This window comes from Nuphar pumila, chromosome 2 (assembly GCF_984573655.1).
Source record: "Nuphar pumila chromosome 2, dmNupPumi1.hap1.1, whole genome shotgun sequence".
Taxonomy (NCBI): domain Eukaryota; kingdom Viridiplantae; phylum Streptophyta; class Magnoliopsida; order Nymphaeales; family Nymphaeaceae; genus Nuphar; species Nuphar pumila.
This window is the reverse complement of record NC_143250.1, coordinates 144,416,403-144,426,879: the sequence shown is the minus strand read 5'-3', so window position 1 is coordinate 144,426,879 and position 10,477 is coordinate 144,416,403. Positions and strand designations below refer to the sequence as shown.

Sequence of the window (10,477 nt, the reverse complement as noted above, 5' to 3'; positions counted from 1 at the left end):
CCATTTGGATCGACTCTATATCATTTTATCGTATCCATTTCTAAAAAGTATAACATTTATTTATTCTGATAATTATTGAACTTTTACGGGTTTTACATCCTTTCCCCCTAAAAAGGAATTTCGTCCGCGAAATTCGTTACAAGGATTAAACAATTGGGTTGGGATATCTTATTACGTGTGTTATACTTAATGAAAAATTTCAAAATCAATTGAAATTTAAACCTTGTATCTTATTTAAAATCTTATTCAGGTTATCCACAATCCCTACCTAGATCATTATGGTCTTTGTTTAATAGAAAGTGATATATGACCTAAAGATCTCACCTGACTCAGATATGATTCAATGTTCAACGTGTATCTAATCTCTATTCATCGGATCATATATTCTTGTCTTGCTCTGATACCATAGTAAAAATGCTCATTTTCAGCATGACCTGATCTGCTTCCATATCATTTGGGGTTTGAACTTGCAACGACCCAACACAAGGTGACATGCACCAATTTTTTCTCATTAAAGAAAAAAAAAGTAGATCTTCTTATGCTTAGTAACTGCTACTCAGGGGTGCGATAGATACTAGCAAAATTCTCCTTTATTAAAAGAGAGGATCTCACATAATAAGAACTATCCAAAATACATAAGTGAGATGTAATCCTCCTAAAGAAGGCGTGTTACAAGATATACCTCTAGTCTTCATATGCATGCATAGGGTTCTCAATCACTTCAGACATACATCTACATTTTTAAGCTTTTCTCAAAAAATTCTACAAGACCAAGCTAAAATGTTTTTAGGAACAAAATTCCAGTAATATATAGACAAACATGCAATGACATGCATGCTACTCAAAACATGTTTTAGCAATACATAGCGAAGATAACTCATGGTTATGCACATCATGTCATGGTGTTCAAAGTTCAAGCAACTTATGTCTGAATATACTGCAATAGAAAATTTTGAAAACACTCATGTTTGAGAATAAAAAATGAAATTAGTGCACTTTTCAACTAAAATTGAAGGTTATGGATAAAATTAACTATTAATTTGGAAACACTCATATTTTTTAAAGCAATAGCCCATGAAGGAATTTTTTATACAAAAAACAATGATTTTTTTTAGCAGATGCTAATAGTCATCAATGGAAGTGGTTAATGTACATTAGAATATCAATCTTTGAGATTTGGATCCAAATCCTTAATATTTTGAAAGTTGGCTTAGCCAAGTAACCACCACGAATATAACGATTGGAAGGAGAAACCTTTGAAAGGAAGATTAATTTTTAATTGCTTCTTTTCTAAATAAATAAATTGATATAATATGGGGATGAGGACACATAGAAGCAAGTGTTGATGGGTGGTGGAGGATTAAAGCTATGGTAGTTTAGTTGAAAAAATGGAAACCCTCAATTGCATATAGCTATGTAAAATAGAAAATAGTGAACAATATTACCTTTTGAATAATGCACCAATCATTTTTATCAAATGATCAAATTTAACCAATGTGATTATTTTTATCAAATGGTCAAATAATGATCACAATTTTGTGTGTGTGTGTGTTTGTGTGTGAGAGAGAGAGATTTGTTTATATTGAAGGAAACCATCATTTGAATAATACATCATCCAAACAATCTTTTGATTCAAGGAGATTAAACATTATTAAAACAAAGATCATACCGATACCGATGATCAAGATTGGTGGTAGCATCTATTCTTGCTATATTATGCAGAAAAGTAAAAGGGTTTTCCTTGGCTAGAAGAAAAGATTAGATAGGCCAATGGGAAGCTTTGCAAGTTAGGGTGTGAGAAGAAGGGAGGTGCCAGAAAAATGGCCTGAAAGGGTCGTCGGGTGGGAGGTGATCATGCATACATTTTATATGTTTATTCATCTTATTCTATGCATGATCCAGTGTAAAATTACATTAAAAACTCGTCTTTATTATTGTTTTCGAGAAATTGCTTTGAAACTCAATTTTCAGAAAAACATGTATTTTTCAATTCGACCCTGTGTTTTTCGGTATTTTTATTAGATAAAATTTTTCTAATTCATAATTTAGTTAGACTAGGACTTACTTTATTACTTTGAATTAGTTTTAGAAAATACCCCATTTGAAAAACACATTTTTAAGAGAGGACTTGTTTTAAAAATTGAAAAATATTTTGGACTCCTTTTAAAAACTTTGTTTTTAACCTAATTAGGCTTATAAATAGTAGTTTTGAGGGCTGAAAAAACGTTTTTCCATCAGCCCTCTTGCCTCCATCTTCCCTTCTCCCTTTTTCTTCTTCATTCTTGGCCGATTTTTTTTTCTCTTTCTATTTCTCCTTCTTCTTCCTCTTCTTATTCTTTATTTCATCGAACCTATAAACCCCGTCTTCATCAGCTTTTCTTACCTTCTTTATCGGGGAGGCGTGTATGCAGCTGGGATCAACCACTTTCTCCTCTCAACCAGTCCGTCGGAGGTGATCTGCAAGGCGAGTCTCTTCTCTCCCATCTTCGTAGCCTAGAGTTCTCGTATTTAGTTTTTTTTCTTTCACGTTTAGTTTGCTCGTGTTTTGTTTTTGCTTGTTCTAACTATTAGATCAGATATTATTATTCTCTTTAGTTGTTGTATATTATAAATATATATATATATATATATATATATATATATATATATATATATATATATATATATATATATGATTCACTGTTGCAATTAGATCGATTACGATCAAACCCAACCAAACCAATGGATACTGATTAGAATATCTGTACTGGTGGTTTTGATACATGATAAATAGGTAGGCATAGATATAGACAACCCTATTTTTTTTAATAGGTAAACAACACAACACTTCACGCTGTGAAGAAATCAATTTTTTACAATGTTAAACATGTTAGAGTTTGATGTTGTAAAACAAGTTCAGAGTGAAACTGCCCTCGTTGCTAAGTTGCTAAATGCATCACAATATTTATTTATTTTTTTGTTGCTAACGTTGGCTATAGTTAGTTATTAATTGATCCTTGTATAGGTTGGTTATTTCATAAAGATTAATCTAATGTTAGTTAACATTTTTCATAGGTTAACGTCAGTTGGTGTTTTGTTTTTTTATACTAGTTTAGCTAATATAATGTTGTTTTTGTAACTAAGAATCAGTTAGTATTTTCATTAGTCATGACTTGTTTGCATGAGTTAGTATTTGTTTAGTAGTTCTATGTATTAGCCGTGATTTGAGTAATTAGCTATACGTGTTGGTTATGCTATTTTGTTAGTTGCAATTCATTGTTTTAGTTGTTGTTTTATTTAGTTATTTCATTGGGTTGCTGTAGGTAGTTTAAATTAGGTAGTGTACATTGTTTAGCTACCGTGTTCAACATATTTTCCTATTTAGATCATTTTAAGTAGTTTTACTTGTTAGTGTTTAGGTTAGATACATAATTTATTTTTCATACATTGACATTAATGCAGTTAGTTTATTTTCGCATATATGCATTAGTTAATAAGCCCATTACAAGTTTGTTATCTTATTGATTCAGTCACAGTACGTGCTTCATAATTAACCCTAGTCAATTAGATTAACATATTTTATTAAATTGGCATCTACATATTTTAACTATCAATCATTTAGAACTTAATTTAGGTTCAACCGTGTTTAGTTAAATTAGTATTCGTCCACATTTAATTAGTAGTTAGTTTTTGAAGTGGTTTATAATCTGTTAGTTAGTTTAACTATTTTGTTTTGTAGTGGTTTGATAGAATTAGTCGGATCTTGTTTTGTTGATTTTTCAGCATTAGATTGTAGTAGTTTGCTTTGTTTTTGCTGTGGTTTGCTTTTGATTTTGTTTGCAGGGAGCAATCGAATGTGCAATAGAGCTCTTTTTGTGCCCTCGAAGTACCCTCTGAGGTCCTCTCAAGCTCTCAGAAGTGCCCTCAAGGAGCTCTTAGAGAGCCCTCAAAAAATCAAAAGTTCAAGAAAACAAGCATTACCTAAAGAATGAGTGACAAAGGAAAGCAAATCAATTCAAAGAAGGGATCACATAAGACTTGAGCACTGAAGATTTTTTCTCTTTTTTTTAGATTAGGATTTTATTTCTCTTATTTATTAATTAGGACTGTAATAAAATCATTTATTTATTTTGTTTAAGCCCTCTACGTAAGGTTATACTCCTTTAACTATTTAATTAATTATTTTTTTAGCAATAAATAGTAGTGTAGATTGTGTAATTGAATACAAGTATCTCCCGTTCTCTGAGATCGACCTAGACTTCACCACTCGTGCGAGTCGGTTTTTATTATTTGGTGTCTAGCTTTCACACTTATTTTTATTAAAAATATTATTTTAAAAATCATTTTCATAAAACTCACACCAGGAGGTGAATGAGAGAGGGGAGAAAGGCAAAACTAAGGTTAGGGAATAAGGGGACGTGGTTGCTTTGGGTCGTGTGCACTGTGACACTAGGGTGCATGTTTTTTCTAATATTTATGTTTCTTACAATTTTAAATGAGCAGGACATTCAAAGATGTTGCACCTATGTCCTAGCACATTGCTCTCTCCCTCTCTATCTCTAGAGAGAGAAAGAGAGAGAGAGTAATGGGTGGGTGCTAAATGAAATATGCTAAATGCAATTTTCATGTTTTTTTTTTAATTTTTAATTATACATATGTGATCTATGTATTTGATTTTTAGGAATTGGCTCTCGGTCAAAACTGCTAAAAAACACTAGAGAGCAGAAAAACACATTTAACACGTATTATTTAGCACCTACCCATTACTCCTCTCTCTCTCTCTCTATATATATATATATATATATATATATATAATAGCAAACTACCCAATGCCATCCATAACCGACCAGATCGGTCTTTTTAAGTTTTTTTTTGTGTTTTTTTTGAAATTCTAACCTTACATATGTGTTCCACATGCTTGTTTTCATAGGAATCTAGTCTTGGATCATTTGATTCCGATGGGTGGATAGGTTTTTATAAGGTTTTAAAATCAACGGTTTACAAATTTTAAAACTTTTGAGGTTCCAAAAACCATTTTTTTCATCCAAAATGCATGATCCAAGAGTCCGTATCTAGTAAATCGATCATGCAGAACACATGGGTAAGGTCAGATTTTCAAAAAAAAAAAACTATCAGGTATGGGTGGAGCAGGGATGAGGTCGGGTATAATACCATTACTCACATATATATATATATATATATATATATGAAATGTAACAATTTTCAGCCGAGCTCTCACTTTCCACATGTGTTCAGCTTGAAATATTTGCTAGAAAAAGCTAATTAGATCATGTTTTTTCAATAAATAAATTATTTTTAAGTATTAAATAAATTTAAAAACCATAAATTTTTTTAAATCTTATAAAACTTATTTACGTGTCAGAATCGGACTCTCCAAGAGTACATTCCAATAAAATCAATAATGTAGATGGTCAGATTTTTAGAAAAATAAAAAAATCCTTTCAACGCCGATTTTTTGATCAATTAATCGGAGATTAGTTGCGCCGATATTTTTCTCCATAGAGAGAGAGAGAGAGAGTTGGTCATGGCGGAGGTCACCCCGCCTAACGAAGGTATTCTTCTGATCTTAGTTCGTCTTTCCCTTTTCATTTTCGTTGGAATTTTTTTTACTTATGATAGTTTATGAGTTTCTCTGGCAAATTTCGAACACGATATTGGGTTTTTTCTCCTTCTGTAAAAAAATTCGGGTTGTTTAGGAAGTGGGTCTTCAATATCTCCTTGCCTGCGAATGCTTTTCCGGAAAACTCAGATAAATTGGGTGTTTTTCATTGTGAAGCCATTGGTGGTGTTCCTAATTTTGCCATTTTTTCTGGATAAGTGGGTGTATTCGAGCACCCCCATTGATGAGTTGGTTTATTTATGCTTTTTGGGGCACTTCTGATTCTTGGAAGTCTCCCATAATGCTTCTTCGTGGATTATTTATCTGAATTTTATGGCAATTGATTCTAGTCATCTGCTTTACTTTAGGTTTCCTTTTATAAGTTTGATGGGTTTTGTTAGATATTCTTTGGGTTATCTCCTTCTTTGTTTATTTCTTTTTCTTAATTGGGGTTGATGGGTGTCTGAAGGCTGATCTTTGGTGCTTTTTCAGGATATTTGTAATGACTATTTTTGTCATCTCTTTAAGCAATAAGTTTGTTGATACTTCCAAGGAGATTTAATGATTTTGTTTAGGAAATTTGAGGTTTTCTCTTTCTTGTTTGGGTTCATTCTTGTCTGCCCCCTTGGACAATTTTAATATTCATTCCTACTGAAACTTGGAAGGAATTGATTCTTCTACATCCTTTTTACTTTTTTCAGTTTAATGAATTCCTCTGGGTTGTTAGGTCTAAACTTCATGGTGTTTCTTGAAGGCATTTGTTATTTTTATTGGTTTTTTATTCTCTGGGTAGCCCTTCTCAGAAATTTATGGATTTTTTGAATAATTTTCTGATAACTCTGCTAGAGGCATTTCTTCCTAGATTTCTCTTTTTAATTCTTCTTTTTTAAGTTGATAGTTTCAGGGACTGGATTTTCTGTTCTGTTTGTTCCTGTGTTCCTTTATTCTTTGTGTTGTTTTTTCAAGGATTCTTTTGAGATCTTGTACAGTGTCATCCTTGGTAATTTTTGCTGCAGAATCTTCAGAATTATTGCAGAGACATACGCGAACTCAAGAAGAACATATTTCGGTGCTAGAAGAAACTCGGGAAATCCGCTTGGATATTCCTCCATCCTTTTCCCAGACCCCAAATGCTCGCAATTGGCCTACTATTGATGGATCCATTGGTCTGGATGAGCAAGAGTCACTAAAATATGCTCGGACTTTTTTCAAGGCTGGTTTTTTCCTGCTGCCCTGGCTTTGGGCTGTTAACTGCTTCTACTTTATCCCTGTTTTAACCAAATCACCTTCATTGTATCCTCAAATTCGTCGCTGTAAGTTACTCTTTTGGGTGCCACTTCACTAACAGATTTTAGATCTATTCATTCATTTTGAGTACTGTTTGCTGAGGGTGTTTCTGTTAGCTTGAAGATTTGGTGTTATAGTGGACCATTTTATTTCAATCAACATGTAGAGTGGTAAAAAAGTGACTAAAATGAAAAAAAGAAGTTTTGGCTTGAACTGCATGGATTTAGGAGAAAACTGTTTCCTGTTATGTAAATTTTAACTGCTGACAATTCATAAAATTGGGGAATATCTACAATTTTTACCCTTAATTTTCTTTATAGTCAAATCTGTTCAGTGCAGTGCAGTGCATGCTTGGAATATTAAGAGTGCAGAAATAGATGGTCAATTGTTACTAATTTTCTTTATAGTTTTACATTTGATCCATTGTTACTTTATTGTTCTTTGATTTTGGCTTGGTCCTTGGCTGAACCCTTTCTTCATTTTCCACACAGATGCACCATTTTTTGGCTAGCAGCATGTTATGATTAGTTTGTGAGATCATTCTTTGCCTCAAGGCCCTCAACACTGAAAGTAAATGCTCACAAAATCCACTAATATGTGTGAAACTGTTTGATAATGCTTTCTTCTCTTCCACATCCAAGGCATTTTTCTTGAGACAGTCTTGTTTCTTTGTAGCAATGCCTGTGAGTTGGTTCAGACATTTGTTGACAAGTGTGCTTTCTGGCAGAGATGTATTCACTTATATGAGGCAATGATTAACTGAAAGCCCTTCTGATCATTTGGTCATACAGTTATCAAATCAACACAATTGTTAAAAATTTAACTATGCAACCCTTTTGGTTAAGGGCTGATATTTGATGTGATTCACTTTGTTGAGAAGCATGTTTTCCTGTATACAAATGCAAAATACTTATTCAGCTTTTCTGCATAGACCTGAATAGATGCAGGTCTGAAAAGTTAGATTTGGATCATAGAAAATGAGTTTGAAAAGGAAACTTCAATATAGATATCTTGAATGATTTTGCATGGGTCAATCAGTAGTCTAATTAGGGAAGATAAGAATATAGTAGGAAGAATTGCAATTAGTTGTCATTTTGGGGAGGGTGGGAAGGTTAACATCTTTCCAGTTTTCATATTTTAGTGATTAAAAGAAATGATATTACAAGTGTTAAGGAGTTATTGAATCATAAATACTACTAGTCAATTGTGAATTGACATAATAGCAAGCCTTTCATGTTGATAAATGGGAGAAGGATGCTAGACATTGAAGTGGATCAGGTTAGCGGGCCTGGAAATGAAGTGATTGCATTTATTGGAAAGTAATTTAAAATTTCTTCCAAAATGGATAAATAAAAATGAGTCTCTATGAAATGATAACCTTTTACTTAGTTTTATGGAAGCCATAATGAAAATTCTTGATCACAGTGAGTTCATGATTGAAGTCAGATCACTTTAAATGCTTTTAAACAGAGTTGAAGAACCCATAGTGTTTATCTAAAGAATCAACAGTGGGCTGTCTTTGAAGAAAGGACACGTGAGATGGGGTGAATCTAACTATTTACCAGCAGTCCACCATCCAGCTGCTACATCTCAGCTGGTGATCATTCATTATCATGTCCAGATTTGGGCTTGCCAACTATCTGATTGCAGCTGCCTCCATTTGGCAAGCTCCAAAACCTCATCACTGCTTGAGCGGGCGATAGAACCCTGCAATCCACCAAACAAATCAGGGTTTAGAGATTCTTGGCGTAAAGCTTTCAGTGAATTATCCCGAGTCTGTTCGGATGAACCCTGGGAAACAGGAAAAGGGGTTCCCCTTTTACCATGTAGAGGCTTGGTTGTTTACATGTCTTCTGCACAGAAGCTGTCATTCTGCATGGATTTTGAAAAATGGATGGATATGAGTCCTCATCAACCTTCACAGTGCCATGAAGATTGATGGTAATTAGGGTTCCCACCTATGTCACACGGGTGCGGGTACGGGTACAGGTACAAGTACAGGTGCGGAGCAATTTCAAAAATTTTGGACACAGGGACACGGCTATATATATATATATATATATATATATATATATATATATATATATATATATATAACTCGGTCAAAGTTGTGCCCATTAGAGGACATGGCTATATATATATGTATAGATCAATTTTTTTTTTATAGTTTTTATGTCTTTTGCCTTAAAAATAGACAAAAATAGACTCAGTCAAAGTTGACCGAGCTCAAAATGTGGATGGACTCGGCCCCAGTGCGTTGACCGTGTCCGTCCCGTCTCCGAAGCCTCACCCGTGTCGGGGCATGTCGACGCTGGTGCGTCGACCTTATAGCCGAGTCCGTGTGACTTAGGTTCCCACAGTTATGGAAACCCTTGTTCTGCCGATTTCTGTCAGAGAGGGCTTCTTCCTTCCACCTTTGGACTTTATCCAAATACATCCTGATTGGAATCACAAGTTGAAGAAGCAAATTAAGTGTTAATACTTCTAGGAATCAGGGATCCTTGACTCCATATCTGTCAAATTTTATACATTTACAATGGTTTGTTCTAAACTTTATTTTTCAGTCAAACTACAGAAGCTAGCTAAGAGTGATGTTTTCGAGCCCATTTTCATTTGAGCACAAAATGGAGTGGTGGCATCAGCCATCAAGATCTACCGTTCACTGGGAGAAACACACACATGCAAGTGTGTGTGTGTGTGTGTGTGTGTGTGTGTGTGTGTGTGTGTGTGTATCATTTTAGTGCATAATACGTAATGCTTGAATTCTGACCAGCTCACGAAGCATCTTATATCAACTGTATAATCCTATACAATTAGTGAAGATTGTTGATTCTTAATGCTTCAAACTGTTTATGAATTAGGGAAATTTTGTGCCACCCTTGTCATTCAGGAGTTGGGCGAATGTAGCTTTGCTCTGTTATGAACTAGTGAATGTAAATTCTCTAAACTGTTAATGAATTAGTGAATGTAGCTTGGTTCTGCCTCATGGTATTCTATTTACTGGTGATCATATACTTGTTTGCAGATGTGGTTGGGTCAGCTATTGGGTTTGTGTTATTCACAGCTGCTCTTTGCTCATGGGCATTAACGTTTGCTATTGGGGGAGAACGTCTCTTTGGTCCTGTTTGGGAGCGCCTTGTCATGTATAACGTAGCAGATGCTCTTGGGCTAACAGCATGGAACTGAGTTTATTATCCCCAGTGTAAATCTTGGTATCTCCTTGCTTGTGAGATGGTAGGATACTGCCAAATTTTAATGGATTCTATGTGAAGCTTTCAGGTCATGTCCATGAAAGACAGTGAAGTTCAGAAAATTTACAATGTTCCGATCTCCTTGAAATGTGATAAACTCTCTCTCTCTTTTCCTTTTTCTCTTTTTTCGGGTGGAGGGGAAGGAAAACTCTCCTATCATGGTCTACCTCACAAAGATACGTGGACATGAGGACGTGAAGCGGGGTTGACTTGCAAGTTTGATTTTTTCTTTGGAAAATAGGACATAAGGGCACGAAATTTTTTTAATTTTTACTCGATATAAAATTATTTTGATATGTTAATAGTAAAAAAAACTCCGCCTGTGTAGTTATACACTGCC

The 10,477-nt window shown here is 34.2% G+C and overlaps 1 protein-coding gene across 1 annotated transcript; it reads left to right on the top strand.

The window, feature by feature from the left end:
- The first annotated feature begins 5,432 nt into the window (after nucleotides 1-5,432).
- LOC149847444 (putative gamma-secretase subunit PEN-2) lies at nucleotides 5,433-10,228 on the top strand. Its single transcript, XM_089997028.1, has 3 exons — nucleotides 5,433-5,552; nucleotides 6,616-6,912; nucleotides 9,912-10,228. The coding sequence occupies exons 1-3, from the start codon at nucleotides 5,525-5,527 to the stop codon at nucleotides 10,070-10,072; spliced, it is 486 nt and encodes a 161-aa protein (XP_089853154.1). The 5' UTR covers nucleotides 5,433-5,524; the 3' UTR covers nucleotides 10,073-10,228.
- The last annotated feature ends 249 nt before the right edge of the window (nucleotides 10,229-10,477 follow it).